Genomic DNA, 21523 nt, shown 5'->3' with positions numbered 1-21523 from the left:
AAAAGCTGTGGACTGCTAGCTAGCTAACAAATGTCACAGTTTACAGCTCAGTCAAATGAAGCCTGCGGATAACTTTGCTAATATCGCTCCCACACAGGCCCTCAATCGGACTCTGATGAGCAGCCCGGTAGCACCAACTCTAGTGAGCTGTCTGAGATAGTCCCAAGCATACTCAATGCTGATTGCAGCCAAGCTCTTGCCTCTGGGAACCTCGGGCGCAGAAAAAGACCCTGTGCACGCACTGGTCAGTATACAATATAGTTTACTACAATTGTCATTAAAGTTTAGTTGGTTATGCTACACAAGGAAAGACAGCATTCTCATTCATGACCTCAGGTTATTTTTTTTAAAAGCATCCATAAAGAGATGTATGGACAGAAGTAAAGATAACAAAGATGCACAAGAAATGGCTGAAGGCAGAGGAGGAGACAGAGGAGGCATGATAAAGGAGGTGGAATGCAAATGAGTTGTGAGAAAAGTGGTGGTTGTATGACGACAACAAATTGAAACAGATGATGGCTCGTCACATAGAGATGATGGAACAACAGATGATTGCCGTTATGAACATAAGCTGGCCCCTCTTCCATGAGTAGTGGTGCTTAATGGTCCTGAACCTATGGGCAGCACTAGATCACACGGCTTCAGACAACCGTCAGAAATAGTCCCACCACAAAATGTTTTTTGAAAATGTATAGGCGTATTTCAACTTCGGAACTTTTTACTTATTTCCTCCGCTTTGTATTAGTTTATAGTGTTTTGCATTGATTTTACATTAAAGTTTGACTCTTTAAATCAGTTTTATTTCGAAATAATTAGCCTTTTTATCAGTTTGATCGAAAAAGTATGCATATACTACACATGTAGTTTTATGTACAGCTTTGGGAATGTAGTCATACGTTTTCATGTTGAACAATTATTGTTAATCTTTTAAATGTTATGAAAATTCCGGAGGATTTTTTTACAGGTACATTTTGAAACTTTCCAGATTTTTTTTTTTTATGTTAATGTCATGGACTGTCAGTCCTGCATTCATAACTCCATCTATGCATTTGAGAGTGATTACATTTCTCAAGCCCAATCCCAAAGCTTTATAGCAACAATGTGGCTGGGCTGCCATTTGGCTTAAACTATTATAGCGTGTGGTTTTCAAACGCTACAATGCAACAGCTTTCACATCACATTGTTTAAGGTAAATAATCCTTTAACATATGCATTTAATTAACTCAAATGACAAGAATTCTAGGTGAGGAAATGCAGTGGTAGCTTCTTATTCCTTTGTCTCAATCAGTGGCGACACGTCATTCAGAGCAACAACAAAATATATATATCATATTTTTGCATGTCATTTTGGCATTAATACGTGTCACATATCAGTTTGCAAACAATGTAAAAAAATAAAAAATAATAATAAATCATTGAGTTAATAAAGCGGCATACAAACATGGTCGCTTTTTTGCTTTCTTGAGTAAGGCAATCCCGAAATGCAGGTGTTTCAGCCTAGCTCAGGGCCTTTTGTGGTGGTGGGGCAGCCAGCGGAAAATACGGAGCGTAGGGGTTGGCAATGTTCTCTAGTTGCGCTGTGATTGGCTCAGGGTTCTGTCACTCATGGGGACACCACGTCACCGCAAAATGTATGGGCAGAGCTATAAAATTCAAGCCCCTTGGGTGCTGCCATAGATTTACATTAGAAGTGCCCATCCAAGAAGACTTAAGGTCATTGGCCACAGATAAAATGACGTGAAATCCCATGTCTACCGTAGCTTTGATTGATCATGTCAATATCATACTTTAAAAATCTTAGCTAGCAAACTAGACAAGCAGTCATCATGAATCAAGTTGGCAATCTACTGGCAAATCCTTTTCAATCCTTGTCATATGAAGAGAAATTATAAATAAAATGTATCGGTGCTCATCGGCCATAAACATTACACAACAAGTTGCAAATCTCAAATTCAACAATGAATGGTTTGGAAGGAATCAGTGGCTAACTGCAAGCTTTGCAAAGCAATCACTAGCCTGATATTTATTGGAGTGGATGTGTGGTCCAAGTCTGGGAATAAGGGTCTCTCTTCCAAGTTTAAAAGGATAAAAATTCACTCGCAACACACCATGGGCCAGAAAAGGTTGAATACATTGGCCATGCTGTCCATCCAGCATGACTTCTGCGGCGTTCAAAACAACTGGAAACACGGAACTGGGAAATCTCGAACTTCAGTGAATTCAAGACAACTGGGGAACTCAAAACAATTAGCGCCAACTGGAAAAATACGTTTTGAACTTTCATCCAACTCGGAATTCCAAGTCGGGAACTCTGACCTGAAGATCACTGATGTCATGATTAAACCTCGTTTTTTTTTTTTCCCCCAGAGTTCCCAGTTGTCTTGAAAGCACCATAAATCCAGAGAATGACAGACATTGATGACAAAGTTTGATGATGAAATTTGCCCACAAGAAGGACCACCGCCTCACATTCCTGTTCAAGTGAGCACAGCACAAGGTGAGTCCAAAAAGGTCTTGTATGCTGCTGCATAAATTATGTAAGATGCCAGGGAGATATGTATACGGTAGCTAGAAAGTAATACTAAGTATATGTTGTGTAGTAGGCTGTTAGTAGCCCATGTGCCTCACCCTAATAATTTGGTCCCTTTCCCCCCTCATACCTTAGCCTACTGTTCTAACTTGGTTGTGCACATGTAGCGAAATGTAATCATCTGATATTGTAAGAGCTTTCATTGTCTGCTTATATGCCCCCTTTATCCTACGGTTCTGACTTGGTGTACAGGGAGAATACTGTAAGAACAGCCCATTTTCTGAATTCTGTCGCTGTACATTTCAAAGTGCTGAACAAATTGTTATGTTGACTACATCCGTCCTTGCTCGCTCATTAATGTCTTAATCGAAATTACGTATTGCCTCTTATCCACTCGTTGTTCCCTTGTGCCATAGTTTGTACATCTCAATTCTCAGTAGAAACCACATTTGTTTAAGCAAGTCAGCCATCATTTTTTTATTTGACCATTATTTAACTAGGCAAGTCAGTTAAGAACAAATTCTTATTTACAATGACGGCCTACCACAAGGCAAAAGGCCTCCTGCAGGGACGGGGGCCTGGGATTAAAAAAACAAAATATATATAAATATTGGATTCACTCCATGGTACTGAAAAGACAGCTTTATGTAGGCCCTAACAGTTTATGGGCACCGTTTGTCACCATTATAGTGCAATTAATGTATTGTTTAGTGTTGCTTTGTGGCTTTGCTGGCATGCATCTAAAAACAATCATTTTTGAGTTTGCCCCACCAAGATTACATGCTAAAATCACCACTGGTCTCAATGCATTTTCTTCCCATTGAGGACCCAAGAGAGTCCAGACAGGGTCATTGCTGCAGCTGCTCCTTGCCGAGGTATTCCCCCACTGTGTGTCTATCATTGTTCAAGTTTGATCCCACCCCAACCCCCACTGTTTATGAACAGCAGTAGGTCAATGTTGTCGGCAGACAAAAGACTGTAGGAAACGCTGCAACAACAATCCACTACCAGGTTCAAAGAGGACAATCACTGGGGTTCCCCCATGAATGGAATTCTCCAGCAATGAGTCCTTCAATTTGACACATATCAATAGGTCTATGTAATCTTACTATCCTAAACGTTTGAGTACATGTGAATCTTTTAGGGTCACAAAGCATGTATAGCCTAATCAGTGCTAGAATACTAATCAATCAAGATTATTGACAAGGACTCAATGAGGTGCAATGGTTGAGGGGGGAAAAAAAAAACACTGTTTAAGTAGCTACAATACCTTCTAAATTGTGGTAAACATTTTGCGAATGTTATAACGCATTAGTAAGCCTCTATTCAACGTCAAAGAAGACAAGGAAGATAAACTCGTTGGTTGAAGCATTATTGCACCCTCTAGCGACTTGCGATTGAAAATAAATGTACCAGGATACAAGGCACAGCAACGTATGTGCATGGGTGATTACGCATATCCAGTTTTATCTGGTTTTGACTTCATCCTTGCGCCGTCTGCCATCTTGTGGACACTGATAGCACGGCACACTTTTGGGGGGGATAACTTGCTGTACAGTCAAAGTTATGGTTTACAATATAACACGTAATATATGGTTCTTAAATTAACCTGTTGCTTTTCAAACTGTGTCTTTCTTTGAAAGAATCATGCAAAAATATATATAAAACGTCTGTCCCGAACCAGCCTTAACTATCTCTCCTAACTTTTCCCTAAAAACTGTACTGCTCCACAGTTTGTAGTCTGGCATGTTTTAGGCCTCACCAAAACCAATGGAGTTGGTAATTTGCTACACTTGTCTAAATTTCTATAAGGGAAAAAAGTATTTACAATTTCTGTGTAGTAACAGGTGTTATAACAGAGTTTGTAAATGTAGTAAAAATGAGTTAAACTTTTATTTCTCAAGACTGGGTGTGCAATATCTGTGGATCGATCCATAAGTGACACAACAACAAAAAATTGCTTGTGGAGACAGACATGCACAGCAATGGTGGATATCAACCTCCATTCTGGTAACTTAATGAACAAATCAGCTTAGTGATAGTGTCAGGATATTCACCTCTCTCAGAGGTCATTGTGGGTTGTCCCTCTTGTGGTCACCTTGAGGCATTGCATTAATCGTGTTGTTTTTTTACAATGGGTTGAAGGATATTTTTATCCTAATGTGAAATACTAAACCAATAAAGATTGGGCCGAATGTGTGTTTTGTAATACATATGAAATTAACTCTTTAAAAGTATGCTGCCTGCAATGTTGCATCATAAGACCACACTGCTTGTCCAAGACAAATACACAAATAGGCCTATTCAGATTTATAGTAATACCTTCGAACGGATATGCCATTATGAGTCTCCATCCCCATTGGATCAATAATGAAAGATTAGACTGCAAGAATAGCTTTTAAACACCACACGCTTGATATGATGTAAGACTGAGTGCAAAGGACTTTGGTCTATGAGAGCAAAGCAGCTGAGCGGTCGACAACCCATTACATTGCACAGATGGTGTGGCTTACTGCCTCTCCTCTTTAAGCCACCATGCTTGGTGTGGTACATGGTCAGCCATTTTGTTACAGTTTCAACTGGATATTCTGCCTTGCATATCGAATGGTAGAGCAAGTCTGTTAGCTGCCTAAGCCTTGGACTCTATATTTAAAAACATATTGCTGCAGCTTTTGGATAAATGTGCCAATGAGAACAAAGACAAGGTGGATTTATGGTTTAAAGCCATGTCTGCAGATCAGACTTTTCAGGTTCTGCACATGTGCTTCTTTACTCACACATTTGTTGTGGTCTCCTTCCCTTCACATTTCCCACTGTCAATCGTGAATTAGAATTATCCACGTTTTACCGGTGAAACGTCCATGCAGCATTTGCATACCAACCATTGGATCCCATCCAGTTTCATGGGGATATGCATTAGATCTTGAGTTATACAGTGTTGTTTCAAAGTAAACTGTAGTGTTGTTTTGAATGATGTACAGTGAGCGAATTTTAGAGCAGGTGGTGTTAAACTGTAGATTAGTTTGCCTGTGTATTTTGGCTAGTGGCACATGCTGTTGAGTTCTGGCCATGTGAGAGAAAAATGCAGTGGTGTTTTTTTCTTACAGTAAAATAATACTATTATATTCGGTTCTGTTATGTACAATACTATAGTTATGTGATCTTGCAGACATTGGGCTTGTTTGAGTGGTAAGGAAAAAGCAACCAACTGTAGACGAAAGTTGTGGAGTGAAGTAGGGGGAGATGCATCTGCAACAGGCGAAACTCGGACACTGATGTGGTTTTGCAGCAGCAAGGCTCAGAGCAACATGGCAGTGTTGCCATTGTTTAAAACATTTTTCTTCGTAATGTTGAAATAAACTTGTAAAGGTGTGTACATTGTACTATCAATTGGTGAGAGAGCCTCATATCACATCCATTTGTACATATAATGTATACATGAATTTCTGCAAAGTTAGTCATGTCTTTGTCACATTCACTTGGGTCAAACAAAAAAACACCCTAATGATTGGTTGACAATAGAAGCTCTCACAATGCAGGTAATGCCTGCATTATGTAGTTGGTGAAGAGCAACTACAGAGATTTGCAGTCGACTGCAGTCCGAACTTCATGACCTTTGATCACATGGTTTTTGTAACGTTCATGCAGTGGTCATGTAGTTGCAAGTCAGATCATTGTTAGCCCTATAATGCAACACACTTTGGAAGGCGGTGACCATTGACTTTGTCACCATTGTCACCCTGCTCCTCCGCTCTCTCCACTGGCTTCCAGTTGAAGCTCGCATCCGCTACAAGACCATGGCGATTGCCTACGGAGCTGTGAAGGGAACGGCACCTCCATACCTTCAGGCTCTGATCAGGCCCTACACCCAAACAAGGGCACTGCGTTCATCCACCTCTGGCCTGCTGGCCCCCCTACCTCTGAGGAAGCACAGTTCCCGCTCAGCCCAGTCAAAACTGTTCGCTGCTCTGGCACCCCAATGGTGGAACAAGCTCCCTCACGACGCCAGGACAGCGGAGTCAATCACCACCTTCCGGAGACACCTGAAACCCCACCTCTTTAAGGAATACCTAGGATAGGATAAAGTAATCCTTCTACCCCCCCCCCCCCCCTTAAAAGATTTAGATGCACTATTGTAAAGTGGTTGTTCCACTGGATATCATAAGGTGAATGCACCAATTTGTAAGTCGCTCTGGATAAGAGCGTCTGCTAAATGACTTAAATGAAAATGAAATGAAATGACTTGAAAAAAAGTGATCTGCTCGAATGCGCCCACTGATTCAGCTTTGATCCAACTTTATTCAACTTTGAACGCCATTGGCCAGAGTAGACTGTAGAGCCAGAGATGAAAAGGTGAAGCGAGAGGTTACTCTCGCCAGAATCTGTCCAAAATAAGACCAATGCGTTTCTATGGACTTATTTTGGACCTAGGCTTGTAACTTGCCCTCTCGCCTTTGGGACAAGCAGCACATCACCCTGCAGCCCCCTGCTGGCTTGCAACTGAAGCTAAGAAGGGTTGGTTCCTGGATGGTAGACCAGATGCTGCTGGAATTGGTGTTGGAGGGCCAGTAGGAGGCACTCTTTCCTCTGGTCTAAAAAAAGATCCCAATGCCCCAGGTCAGTGATTGGGGACATTGCCCTGTGCAGGGTGATGTACTTCAGATGGGACGTTAAACAGGTGTCCTGACTCTGGTCACTAAAGATTCCATGGAACTTATTGTTAGAGTAGGGGTGTTAACCCTGATGTCCTGGCTAAAATTCCCAATCTGTCCCTCATACAATCATTGCCACCTAATCATTCCCAGCTTCCAATTGGCTCATTCCTCTCCCCTGTAACTATTCCCCATGATGTTGTTGCTGTAAATGAGAATGTGTTCTCAGTCAATTTACCTGGTAAAATAAGGGTTAAATACATTTTTTAAAAACGACTCCCATTGTTAGGGCGGAGATATGAGCATCTCTTCATTATATACAGATCTCTGGTAGAGCAGAGACTGTGGTTTTCGACAGTGCAGGTGACTGACTGATCTACAAACCTTACATCATAAATAACTAGTAGCCTACTGATTTATTATTTGTAGATCAGTCAGTCACAATTTACCAATGATACATTAATGTTAATGTTTAGATTCTCTCTTAAAGTAGAACATGAACACATGCGCAGAACGTGATCCGCACATGTGCAGAAGTTTCATGATCTTTAGTCCGGAGAAAAAAAATGTCCGAGAAAAATCGGATTAGCAGTTTTTTGGTCTTAATTTAAGATTAGGGTGAGTCATAAGGTTAGCAGTGTGGTTAAAGTTACGGTTACTTTTAAAATCAGATTTTAATACGATACATTTTTTTAATTAGCGGGGTTTAGCCATAATTACGACTTTGTGGCTGTGTTAACTAGTGACGCCCCCGACGGTTTCAAAGGAAGACCGGGTGGTTTAAAACGATGATATTGACGTTCGCGTTGACCCATCTAAATCTACTGCGCGCGCAATCACAACCAATCACCTCCGTCGTTAGAGGCGGATTATGTTGAACGGCATGATCTGTTTGATTGGCGTTTCAATCATCCGATTAAGATGAAGGAAGAGAGAACTGGCCTATCAAGAGCTCCATAGGGCGGGATTTGATAGAGGGGGCTGGGTGCTAAGTATCATGGAGGATCAGTAGAACTGTGGCCATACAAGAAAACCGAGCTGTGGGTCCAAACTCTGGAGTTGAACATTTTATTGCCATATTTTTATTTTTTTATTTTACGTTAACCTAGTGTTTTATATTTGACTAATAATGGAGATGAAAAAGAGGATCAGTTTAGAATTGAGGAATAGGACACCAGCGGAGGTAAGTTATCTTGCCATTATTTATCTTACATTTGAGGTGATAACTATGCGAGCCGATAACCCAGAGAAGAGCAGGATTTCTTAGGAGCCTCCGCTCTGCACATTGACAACAGAGGATGCGAGTCCGATTAGGTTTAAGTTTTTTTGGGGGGGGGGGGGGGAATTCTGATTATTCGTCCGATCACAACATATGTTGGTTGCTGTACAAAAACGAGCTGAAAGTATCCACAAAGCAATTTAAATCGCTTTGTGATTCTAATAGCATTTTATAGATCTGCAACACTGTCTTTGCCATCATCCTCCTTGTCTTGTGCCCGGCCAGAGATCCATTGGATGTTCAAGGTGGCGGAGCGGACATAATTATGAAGAACACATTCCGCTCCGATTTATGCCATTGTTGTGAGAATAATTTAAATTGTGAAAAGCCAATAACATCTTAATAAGGCTTAGCTGACGTCGTGTTGACTCCTGTAATATAGCAAGCTAATCCAAATAGAGAATTCACAACTGATATGGAAATGTAAAATAACTTTTGATAGCCTTCGGGAATCGATTAATTGGTTTGTCTTGGAAGTTGCCTGATGTTATTCCATATGAATGCCGATGCAAATAACTTTCAGTCGAATTTAAAAACTCAAGCTTTCCATGCGTAACGAGGCTTTTGACAGATCTTACCAGGTTAACCAAATGTCAAAACAAGCTGGTTGGTTTCTATGAGCGGACATTTTACTAATCGAATGGTTTTAGCTAAGACCCACTTATTTTACCGTAGCATTTTTAAACGTCCACGGGATTTAAACATCAATACTCGAATGAACAGCGCCTGCAAGAATTTAGAAGCAATATAAAACCAGCATGCACGCAAGCTGACCGTTGTCGGAGCGAGACGCGCAGTCACTGTCTACGGTGGCGTCAGTGTAGCGGATTTTTTTTTGTACAGTACAGGCTGTTGAGCCCTGTTTCTGACGGGCGGGGAGTGGAAGTCATTTTGTTACATCTATACACGAGCACATTTTGACGGCGATTACCAGTTTAACTCGATTTAGATAAGTAAATGGATAAATTGTGCGTATTAAACGGCTAACGTTACATGTAGGCCTAAATCAAAATTTAGAAAGTCTACTTCCAAGCGAATTTCATATAGCCTATACGATTCACTCAGCCGGCCATTTAAATAGCCTACTTGTACTCCCATCGGAAAGCAAGTTGTCTATTTTGCCTCCATGATGTAGTGATTATGTAACGACAGGCTTTTCCTCGGGATGATTAACGACGTCTTTGTAAAACGTATATGTACACATTCAAGTGTAGCAGCGTTTGCAGTCCTGTTCTGCGTTTTATGAATTTAAGTAATATGGCAGATGGCGTGCGGGGCTCAGACCTCCCCCCAATTTAGTAGATTAGGCTACAGTAAATCCCCCAACCCTCAGAGAAGACGCTTGTTTGAGGATTGACAAATCAGGTCCCCAGTCATTCATGCCACTGACTCTAGCCTTCGACAAACCTATTTCTCTTACCATTTCTGTAGTTACATAACTGCTGTACATTCAGCAGTGAAGTCCATTAATAGGATGTAGGCTACATCTCCACTGTTTCTCACTCCACGACAATAGAGATGTGCACAGAGCTGGTCCTTTACAAACGAGAGGCATTAGGTGAAGATTAAACCACACTGAGGCTGTGACAATACCAGCCTCCTTTACCAGCTCTTGTTTTGAGGAGCGTATTATTTACAATTTTTAAAAGGTACGATCATACAGTGCATTCGGAAAGTATTCAGACCCCTTGACTTTTTCCACATTTTGTGACTTTACAGCCTTATTCTAAAATTGATTAAATCGTTTCCCCCCCTCATTAATCTACACACAATACCCCATACTGACAAAGCAAAAACATGTTTTAGATTTTTTTGCAAATGTAACAAATAAAACGGAAATATGACATTTACATAAGTATTCAGACCCTTGACTCTGTACTTTGTTGAAGCACCTTTGGAAGCGATTAGACTCAAGTCTTCTTGGGTATGACGCTACAAGATTGGCGTACCCGTATTTGGGGAGTTTCTCCCATTCTTCTCTGCAGATCCTCTCAAGCTGTGTCAGGTTGGTTGGGTAGCGTCACTGCACAGCTATTTTCAGGTCTCTCCAGAGATGTTCGTTAGGGATCAAGTCCAGGCTCTGGCTGGGCAACTCAAGGACATTCAGAAACTTGACCCGAAGCCACTCCTGCGTTGTCTTGGCTGTGTGCTTAGGGTTGTTGTCCTGTTGGAAGGTGGACCTTTGCCCCAGTCTGATGTTCTGAGCGCTCTGGAGCAGGTTTTCATCAAGGATCTCTGTACTTTGCTCTGTTCATCTTTACCTTTATCCTGACTAATCTCACAGTCCCTGCCACTAAAAAACATCCCCATAGCATGATGATGCCACCACCACCATAAGGATGTTTACAGGTCTCCTCCAGACGTGACGCTTGGCATTCAGGCCAAAGAGTTCAATCTTTGTTTCATCAGACCAGAGAATCTTGATTTCTCATGGTCTGAGAGTCCTTTGGGTGCCTGTTGGCAAACTCCAAGCAGGCTGCCGTGCCTTTTACTGAGGAGTGGCTTCCGTCTGGCCACTCTACGATAATGGCCTAATTGGTGGAGTGCTGCAGAGATGGTTGTCCGACTTGAAGGTTCTCCCACCTCCACAGAGGAACTCTGGAGCTCTGTCAGAGTGACCATCGGGTTCTGGGTCATCTTCCTGACCAAGGCCCTTCTCCTCCGATTGCTCAGTTTGGCCGGGCGGCCAGCTCTAGGAAGAGTCTTGGTGGTTCCAAACTTCTTCCATTTAAGAATGATGGAGGCCACTGTGTTCTTGGAGACCTTCAATGATGCAGACATTTTTGGTACCCTTCCCCAGATCTGTGCCTCGACACAATCCTGTCTCAGCTCTGCGGACAATTCCTTTGACCTCATGGCTTGTTTTTTGCTCTGACATGCACTGTCAAATGTAGGACCTTATATAGACAGGTGTGTGCCTTTCCAAATCATGTCCAATCAATTGAATTTGCCACAGGTGGACTCAAATCAAGTTGTAGAAACATCTCAAGGATGATCAATGGAAACAGGATTCACCAGAGCTCAATTTCGACTCGCATAGCAAAGGGTCTGAATACTTATGTAAATAATTTTTTTATTTTTATACATTTGCAAACATTTATAAAAATCTGTTTTCCTTTTGTCATTATGGGGTATTGTGTATAGATTGAGGATTTTTTTATTTATTTAATCCATTTTAGAATAAAGCAAACGTAACAAATTGTGGGAAAACTCAAGGGGTCTGAATACTTTCCGAATGCACTGTAATCCCTGGATTGCTGATGCTACACTACATCACCAAAAGTATGTGGACACCCTTTCAAATTAGTGGATTCATCGTTTTTAGCAACACCCGTTGCTGATGGGTGTATAAAATCGAGCACACAGCCATGCAATTTCCATAGACAAACATTGGCAGTAGAATGGCCCGTACTGAAGAGCTCAGTGACTTGCAACGTGGCACGGTCATAGGATGCTATCTTTCCAACAAGTCAGTTGGTCAAATTTCTGCCCTGCTAGAGCTTCCCCGGTCAACTGTAAGTGCTGTTATTGTGAAGTGGAAACATCTAGGAGCAACAACGGCTTAGCCACGAAGTGGTATGCCACACAAGCTCACAGAATGGGACCGCTGAGTGCTGAAGCACGTAATATGCGTCAGTCCTCGGTTGCAACACTCACTACCGAGTTCCAAACTGCCTCTGGAAGCAACGTCAGCACAACAACTGTTCATCATGGCCGAGCAGCCACACACAAGCCCAAGATCACCATGCACAATGCCAAAGATCAGCTGGAGTGGTGTAAAGCTCACCGCGATTGGACTCTGGAGCATTGGAAGCGCCTTCTCTGGAGTGATGAATTACTCTAAACTATCTGGCAGTCCGACGGACAAATCTGGGTTTGACGGATGCCAGGAGAATGTTACCTGCCTGAATGCATAGTGCCAACTGTAAAGTTTGGTGGAGGAGGAATAATAGTCGTGGGCTGTTTTTCATGATTCAGGCTAGGCCCCTTAGTTCCAGTGAAGGGAAATCTTAATGCTACAGCATACGATGACATTTTAGACAATTCTGTGCTTCCAACTTTGTGGCAGTTTGGTAAAGGCCCTTTCCCGTTTCAGCAGGACAATACCCCCGTGCACAAAGCGAGGTCCATACAGAAATGGTTTGTTGAGATCTATGTGGAAGAACTTGACTGGCCTGCACAGAGCCCTGACCTCAAACCCATTGAACACCTCTGGGATGAATGCCGACTGCGAGCCAGGCCAAATTGCCCAAAGGCAGTGCCCGACCTCACTAATGCTCTTGTTGCTGAAGTCCATGCAGCAATGTTCCAACATCTAGTGGAAAACCTTCCCAGAAGAGTAGGGACTGTTATATTAATGCCCATGATTTTGGAATGAATGTTCAACGAGCAGGTGTCCACATACTTTTGGTCATGTAGCGCATGTATTGGCCATTGAGGCTTTGAAGCCACCAGTCAGCCATATTGGCACTCCCCATTCCTCCATAGGAATGAATGTAATTCTACAGTATTTCAATTAAATGTTTAAAGGACAAAGTTACATGTATTAAAGTAGTTGTTAGTGGGGACAGTAATATTAGTACAAAAAAAATACATTAAGAAATGTTTTTCATGTTTTATTTAGCGCACATAATATAATTTTAAGTATGCATGAACATGTCTGTAATAGAATAAATGTCAAAGAACGTAGACATTAAATGTATTTCTATAGCTTCCAAAAAAAGATACAATGGAGGAGTGCTAAGATGGCTGTGCGGTGGCTTCAATACAGTGCCCCCTGTCAATCATCCAGGGTTTATACACATCATTGGTTAGCACATTCATATTGTTACCTCTTTTGAAGCCTTGTAGCTAGTCAGCTACTCCAGCCGTGACATTTTTCCAGACAGGGCTTCAGTCTTGTGTCCACACAAGGCATTCAAGCAGAACATTTTTGAAAAGGCATGTGTTCTCACAGGAAACAGCTGACTTTAGGTCAAGGGTCAGCTTTTCCAATCAACATGCAATTAGATGACAAAATGGTGAATTAAACCAAACAAATAAAATGTTTGCCTTTGTCATTAAAAATGCAACAAACTAGCTAAGCATTTAATTTGGTTTAATTAATTTGTTTATTTAACATTTTGCAGGATGAAATATCTTGAAATGCACCATCTCATTTTCAAGAGTGTCCAATGTATGGTGATGACTATTCCTACAGGTGGCAGAGCTGGTGGTGGATAACTGCCGCACCAGTGATGGTGAAGTAGAGGGCCTGACGGATGACTTCAAGGAGCTGGAATTCCTCAGCATGGTCAACGTTGGACTCACCTCCCTGGCAAAGCTACCCTCACTGCCCAAACTGCGCAAGGTGAGTAGGGAAGCTGGATCTTTTTGAGCAATCAATTATCTCACTGAAAATAATTTAGTTAGCAGAATAAGCCACTCTGGCTTTACTCCCAATTGCCAATATTTGATATGCAGGATTACATTTTTTTTCTTCCTAAATGATTAATCAAGAAATTATATTTTTTCCTCACAGTTGGAGCTGAGTGACAACAACATCTCGGGTCATTTGGAGACACTTTCAGAGAAATCCCCCAACCTGACGTATCTAAACCTGAGTGGCAACAAGATAAAGGAGCTGAGCAACGTTGAGGCCCTGGTGAGTAGAGTCGTTAACAGTTGTAGCATTATGCGGTTCCAGGCATAACCAGTTTTTTTGTTTTTTGGTACTCAGTCGAGGTCTTAAATCAAATTGTATGTCACATGCTTCGTAAACAACCTGCGTAGACTAACAGTGAAATGATTCCTCAACAATGCAGAAGGAAAAAAGAAAACACTAGGAATAAATACACAATGAATAACGATAACTTACTGTTGAGACTTAGTATAGTAGAATACACAAGGTGCAAGTAAAACATTTTGATGTGCATCAGCAATTTCTCACTTATGTCAGTCACTGACAGTCACTTAATTAGCCATGTCAGCTAACAATTTTTAGATCTGTAAGTTAGTCTAGCCAGCTATCTAAACCTGCAGTAATCATGGCCCTAACCTCCAGGGGCCCCCACTGAATTGTTAGTCACTCTCACTCAGCTATCATGAACATGGCATAAGTCATGGCAAAATGTGTAGAATTGCAGGAAACTAGCTTTAAAACTGCAAAAATGTCTCTCCACCCCATGGCAAAATTTGTAGACTTGCATGAAATTTGTTATAAAATTGTTACATGTTTTCTCCACCTCATGGCAAAATGTGTATAACTGCATGTTTTGCCTACGAGATAGGTGGGGGGGGGGGGGGGGGGGCAACCAAATCTCGTTTAAGGCCCCCAAAAGGCTAGAGTCGGCCCTGAGGCTGCTGGTTTTATATTATCTGGGAAAACTACTGTTAGCTTCGGGTATTATATTATAGTACAAACTAATCATCCCATTCACAAGGAGACTAGTACTTGGAGAGAATTCATTAATAAGGATTGTCTGATAAGAGGTGAGAGCACAACATCCGCTCTCTAAAACCACAGCAAAATCTGAAGAACCTGAAGAGCCTGGACCTGTTTAACTGTGAAATCACCACACTGGAGGAGTACCGGGAGAGCATCTTTGAGCTGCTGCCTCAGGTCACCTACCTGGACGGCTTCGACCAGGAGGACAACGAGGCCCCTGACTCAGAGGCAGACGCCGATGGTGAGTACGGCTACCACAACACAACAACGTGGTGTCAGTGATATTTAAGCTGAACTTTGTTGAACGAAATGCTTCTTCATCATAGATGATGAGGGGGAGGACGGAGCCGGAGCGACAGGGGACTATGATGACGAAGACGACGAGGAGGAGGAGGAGGTCTCGGAAGGAAGAGAGGTTGGGCTCTCTTACCTAATGAAGGAAAAGATCCAGGTGAGACAACTGGAATATTTCTCATGTTTTTTCCAGAACATCTTAGTCTTATTTCCCAATGCTTAATTAAAGAATGTTAACTCCTCCCACCCCTAAGGATGAAGAGGATGATGATGACTACGCAGAGGAGGAGGATGGAAAAGGTGAGGACAATAATTATTATTGACCTGTCACTAGTAATCAAACCCAAGTACATGGACTCCAGCCTGGAAAGGGTCAGATGTGTTTGTCTGACAGATCTATTGATGTCGTCAACATACACCAGGTATACCAAATATTGGGAACACCTTCCTAATGTTCAGTTGCATGGGCACTCCCCCATTTTGTGCTCAGAACAGCCTCAATTCGTTGGGACATGGACTCTACAAGGTGTCAAAAGCATTCCACAGGGATGCTGGCCCATGTTGACTTCAATGCTTCCTACAGTTGTCAAGTTGGCTGGATGTCCTTTGGGTGGTGGACCATTCTTGATATTGACAGGAAACTGTTGAGCGTGAAAAACCCAGCAGCGTTGCAGTTCTTGACACACTGAAACAGGTGCACCTGGCACCTACTACAATACCCTGTTCAAAGGCACTTAAATCTTTTGTCTTGCCCATGCACCCTCTGAATGGCAAACATACACAATCCATGTCTCAATTTTCTCAAGGCTTAAAAATGATTCCTTGCATCTACACTGATTGAAGTGGATTTAGCAAGTGACATCAATAAGGGATCATAGCTTTCACCTGGTCAGTCTGGAAAGAGCAGGTGTTCTTAATGTTTTGTATACTAATGTCTATTAACATTGATCACAGGTTGGCTGTTACTCAATTTGTGACATTGACTCAGAGCAAAGGAGCATTGGCTCTTTGACACAGGAGGGTTTGACTTCTATTGATCCGTTCCTCAGCCCTGTGTGATTTGTATTCATTTGTCACTGATCCGTGTGCGATTCCCCCATTGAGAGCAGTTGCTAGCATTGACCTCTGGAGCCAAGTTAGGTCTACCCTCTACACTTAAAACAAGGTTAGAATACCTCCCTGCACCTTAGGAAGATCATTCCTTTCGACTTTACAGTTATTGCAGGTTGCGGACATGTAATCCAGAGATGGTTCAGGCCATTTAGTTATTACCTTGTGAATGTAGCCAAAGGCCCCATGTGTGCAAGTGAGCTACTCCTTCTGCACTCTGATTTGAAAGCTGTGCCTACTGTGACATTACATCAGTAAGCAGCACACTCACCTGTGTGTGCAACGAGTATAAATCAGAACTCTCCTATATAAATTACCAGCAAGAATACTTAGCTATCATCTCATACGTACGCATTTGATCTGAGGTATTGGGGAGCCTTTGAAAGTGTACTTTGATGCAAGAGAACTACATTAACGTGAAACCAAAATGGATTCCTTACACCATGCCCAAACCACTCGCCATCGTGCGCAAATTGACTTTGTCCCCCCACACCAAACGCGATACACAGGTTGAAATATCAAAACAAACTCTAAACCAATTATATTAATTTGGGGACAGGTCGAAAAGCATTAGACATTTATGGCAATTTAGCTAGCTAGCTTGCAGTTGCTAGCTAATGTCCTATTTAGCTAGATAGCTTGCTGTTGCTAGCTAATTTGTCCTGGGATATAAACATTGAGTTGTTATTTTACCTGAAATGTACAAGGTCCTCTACTCCGACAATTCATCCACAGATAAAAGGTAAACCAAATCGTTTCTAGTCATCTCGCCTCCTTCCAGGCTTCTTTTTCTTCTTTGGACTTTATATGGTGATTGGCAACTAACTTTCATAATAAGGTGCAGTACCGCAACCGACCTCAGTTCGTCTTTCAATCACCCACATGGGTATATGTTTTTAAAAACCAATGAGAAGTTGGCACTTGGGTATATGCTTCTAAAAACCAATGAGAAGATGGCACTTGGGTATATGCTTCTAAAATCCAATGAGAAGTTGGCACTTGGGTATATGCTTCTAAAAACCAATGAGAAGATGGCACATGGGTATATGCTTCTAAAAACCAATGAGAAGTTGGCACTTGGGTATATGCTTCTAAAAACCAATGAGAAGATGGCACTTGGGTATATGCTTCTAAAAACCAATGAGAAGTTGGCACTTGGGTATATGCTTCTAAAAACCAATGAGAAGATGGCACTTGGGTATATGCTTCTAAAATCCAATGACAAGTTGGCACTTGGGTATATGCTTCTAAAAACCAATGAGAAGATGGCACTTGGGTATATGCTTCTAAAAACCAATGAGAAGATGGTACTTGGGTATATGCTTCTAAAAACCAATGAGAAGATGGTACTTGGGTATATGCTTCTAAAAACCAATGAGGAGATGGTACTTGGGTATATGCTTCTAAAAACCAATGAGGAGATGGGAGAGGCAGGACTTGCAGCGCGTTCTGCATCACAAAAATAATCAAGTTCTATTTTAGCGCCTGGCAACGCAGACGCTCGCAAACAGTATTATAGAAGCATATACCCAATACTGTTAGTGTGGGTGCAAAGATTGAATGACGTATGCATACATTTTATTTTGCAACGCTCGCGCACGCAACGCGACCATTAAGGTCAGCATGTTAGCCTCTCTTGCAGTGTTTCGCTAGTGGTAATTCAGTCTACAGGGTGGACTTTGTTACGTGACTGAACAGATGTATACTGGTGGTACTGTGTTTGTTTTCCCTCAGGTGTTTTTGAGATGGGTATGTGGGTGCGGAACATACAGTGGGTTGTGTATCAACTCCCACACAGCCTGTGGATATGATTTCATCTAATTCTGAATTAAGGGAAATGCCAATTGGATTTGCTTGCCATTGTTCATTTTTACTTGGTCCTGATTAGAAATGATTGTCACCACTTAAAAAAAAAAAATATGTATCAGACAAATTCTGACATTTTGATTGGCTTTTGTCCTGTGCAGAGGAGAAGGCAGGAGTCAAAGGGGAGAAGAGGAAGAGGGATGCTGAGGATGAAGGGGAGGATGATGAAGATGACGACGACGACGATGACGAATAGGCTTGTCTTTCCCCAGCGAACCTCTGGATCCAGATCCAAGCTGTAGAACAATAACCACAAAAAAGTGTGATCTTGCAGATTGTTTCTCTTTGTATACCATAGATATCACTGTAGAGGCTGTTTCTTTCATTTTTATATATATGAGATACAATATGAAAATGAGATTTTATCGACAATTAATTTGTTAATCATTCCATGTTAAATGACCACCCCAAATCTCTTCAATGTGTAAGGGCTCTAAAATAAATGGATGGGGGGGGGGCTGGATTTATCTCGAATTGCTTGCCAATGATATGATCAGTTGCAACTAGAGGTGTGTTATGGGCTAATTTAAGAAGGGCTGTCGCAACAATGACCAGCACAACAGAAGTGGCCCACACTGTCCCTCGTTGACGTCAGTGTTCAACAAACATCCAATGGCGTTCCAAGACCCATGACAGGCCATGCAGCCCAGAGTCCAGTCCAGCCCATGGAGATAGATAGAGGACTCATCTTTGTATCTGTGCCATTATAGTGTCTGTGACAGCATGAGCAGCACCATTAAGGCAATCTCCATTTTGAAGTAGTCCATTTTCTTCTTTACGATTGGCTGATTCTGCCTGATGACCCAGTTGGACATTACTCCAACAGGGTCACCAGGAGGGATCAGTCAATGAAGTTGGAAGTTCCACACAGTTGACTAAATTAAAATGTTGGAAGCCCTCAATGGCGCTGCCCATGCTAATACGGCCTTTTGGCCACTAGAGGCCTCTTATCGTTCTCTATGGTCCAGCCAAGTCTCATCTACCTCTCTGGGCCACGGTGAGGAAAGAATGCCCCCTACAGGACAGCACTCTACACAGCACCGCGCTCACTACTCAGGCAGCCAGGGATACCAGGCTAGAAAAGAGGCAACAGGAAGTTCAGGAACCTCTACCGTCATCGTTGTCTGCCACAAGCGGTCTCCTCTTTCCCCTCAATGCATTTTGTACCAGATAGTTTCCACCCATCAATGAAAGTCCTGTCTCGTGTAAAATAGCATAGCAAAGACTGTTTAATCCCTCACACAGTATATGACTTGTTTTAGGAATTTAAAAAATAGTGGGAGATGGGGAGGTCCAAAACAGTAGTCTAACAGTTTCTATACCAGCGTTAGTCCTGGGGAGTCGCACTGCCAACTGATGTGCAAACTGACCCCAAAACATTTGTGAGGGCCATACATGTGAGGGCCAACATTTGTGAGGGCCATAGAGCTGTGGCTTTCTAGGACCGGGGCTGGTAATCTCTAGTCTAAATCAAACCTGGCGGTTTGGACTTAACATCCATCCATAACAGATGGGTCAACAAGGCCAAATCTGTTTACAGCTTGAAATACTGTAGCCTGACTGTTAATGCTGTTGTCGCGGTAAAGGTGACAGAGTGGTACGGCCGTAATGTTTTCATTGTAAAGTTAAGGTCAAACTGCTTCGGATTTAGGATTTAATCGCATCCCTAAGTACATTTTTACCTTTGTTTTGCTGTTGATGCAAGTTAGTTTATAGTTGTACTGGTATTTTACATAGCAGGAACTTTAATCTATTATTTGTAAGGCAATATGTAAATAGTTTCAGTTCCAACTGTTTGGTGTTTCATGTTTTTTTTTTTTTTTTATAAAAGTTTTTGTCATTTTGTTTTAATATAAAGCACAGGTCAAGGGGCCAAAGTCTGACCCAACACACTCAATATAGATTATTTTCCATCCTTGGCTGTTGTGACAAGTTATCTGTTTGGTGTTTTGTGTGCTGTAAACATCTTAAAAGAGGAGTTTTGATTAAAAAAATATGAACAGAAAATGCTTTGAAATGTATTGATAGTTTTTTGTCTTCAGAAAATGATTACCTAACTACACAAATGTCATTCACTGCGAGACAGTAGAAGGGACATTATACCACATGTAGCAATGATCTACAATTTGCCAACAAGTGACCAAAGGAGTGAGAATTTCAGCATATTACATTTGGCTGGACCAAACTCACAAAACTATATATTTTCTAAAGGTATTCAGTGAGATGTGAGGAGTGTGAGTGTAATGGAACCCATAAGGCCTTGGGCCACTGTGGGGTATGAGTTACAGTTCCTCACGAACACAGTCTGCTGGCTTTGTTTTCTAATATCACCCACAGCTGCCATCTGCTGGGCATCACAGGCATTAAGAATTCATGAGAGAGGTCTTGGTAGGTGGAGCACAATGGACATGAAGGGGGTGGGGTTTACGGGTTATGTCAGAGATGGAAGGGCAGGGCCACTGTGGAACATGGCATTAACGATTTATTATACTGGTTTTAGGTTGCTTAGTGCTGTGCAGATGGAGTGGGGGATTAGTACTGCTATTATCCCTTCCAAGCCTTATTGTGGCATGGCTAGTGATGGGGATGACGCCATATTGCTTTCACCTTTCCAGTTAATTCAGATAATTTAGGCACACTGCTAAAGACTTGTTAGGGGAATAGCTGTTTTACTGCTAACAGTAAGAAACACCTCAGATGTTCTTCTATCAATAACAGAAGCCACATAACAGAAGCCACAGAAATAATCTGACTCACAGAAAACTTAAAGACTGCTCCTAAAAAGCAACCGATATGAGTCAGAAACATATGTGTAAATAGGATAATTTTGGTCATAAAGTCAGTCTTGTCCAAAACCTAGATTTGCGAGATGATAGGATTTTTTTTTACACTATTTATACAGAAGTATGTGGACATCCCTTGAAATTTGTGGATTCGGCTATTTCCTCACCTGTTGCTGACAGGTGTAAAAAAATTGAGCACACAGTCATGCAATCTCCATAGACAAACATTGGCAGTAGAATGGCCTTACTGAAGAACTCAGTGACTTTCAATGTGGCACCGTCATAGGATGTCACATTACATCCCTGGTAGAGCTGCCCCGGTCAACTGTAAGCAGGGGCGGAAATCCCGGGGGGGACAGGGGGGACACGACCCCCCCCATCCTGGGAAAAATATGATTTGTCCCCCCCAATATATCACTGAAACATAACTATGTAATTTAAATAATATTAATAATACGCAATGAAAGCAATTGTGCTGATTATAGACACTTAATAGCGCGTTTTTAAGTTTCAAAAGATTGCGACCCCCCCACCCTTTTCCTCACAATGGTTTGATCCACTGGCAAGGTAACAGAGGGGTTG

General features: G+C 41.9%; 2 protein-coding genes across 3 annotated transcripts in view; one reads left to right on the top strand and one right to left on the bottom strand.

The window, feature by feature from the left end:
* Positions 1–17132, bottom strand: part of LOC106569899 (uncharacterized) — a 56800-nt gene extending 39668 nt beyond the window's left edge. Inside the window, exon 1 of the transcript XR_014380421.1 lies at positions 16986–17132. The gene's annotated coding sequence lies outside the window, so the exon portion shown is untranslated. The remainder of the gene's footprint in view (positions 1–16985) is intronic.
* LOC106569900 (acidic leucine-rich nuclear phosphoprotein 32 family member E) lies at positions 8097–20165 on the top strand. Of its 2 annotated transcripts, XM_045694713.2 has the most exons (8): positions 8097–8365; positions 13662–13811; positions 13983–14105; positions 14967–15129; positions 15215–15339; positions 15437–15482; positions 17000–17034; positions 18260–20165. In XM_045694713.2, exons 1-7 carry the CDS (start codon positions 8312–8314, stop codon positions 17029–17031), a joined length of 693 nt encoding a protein of 230 aa, XP_045550669.1. In that variant the 5' UTR covers positions 8097–8311; the 3' UTR covers positions 17032–17034; positions 18260–20165. The 2 variants fall into 2 exon arrangements, with proteins under 2 accessions (XP_045550669.1, XP_013997092.1); XM_014141617.3 differs by lacking the exon at positions 17000–17034.
* Positions 20166–21523: the final 1358 nt, after the last annotated feature.

This window comes from Salmo salar, chromosome 14 (genome assembly GCF_965601325.2).
Source record: "Salmo salar chromosome 14, fSalSal1, whole genome shotgun sequence".
Taxonomy (NCBI): Eukaryota; Metazoa; Chordata; class Actinopteri; order Salmoniformes; family Salmonidae; genus Salmo; species Salmo salar.
The sequence above is the reverse complement of the archived record's forward strand: the minus strand, read 5'-3'. Positions and strand labels throughout refer to the sequence as shown.

Bases quoted from the DNA above. Each gene is read 5' to 3' on its own strand.
- LOC106569900 (XM_014141617.3), top strand. From the start codon at position 8,312: ATGGAGATGAAAAAGAGGATCAGTTTAGAATTGAGGAATAGGACACCA. The intron at 15,340-15,436 runs GTGAGACAACTG...CCCACCCCTAAG, and splicing joins TAATGAAGGAAAAGATCCAG to GATGAAGAGGATGATGATGA. The intron at 15,483-18,259 runs GTGAGGACAATA...TGTCCTGTGCAG, and splicing joins AGAGGAGGAGGATGGAAAAG to AGGAGAAGGCAGGAGTCAAA.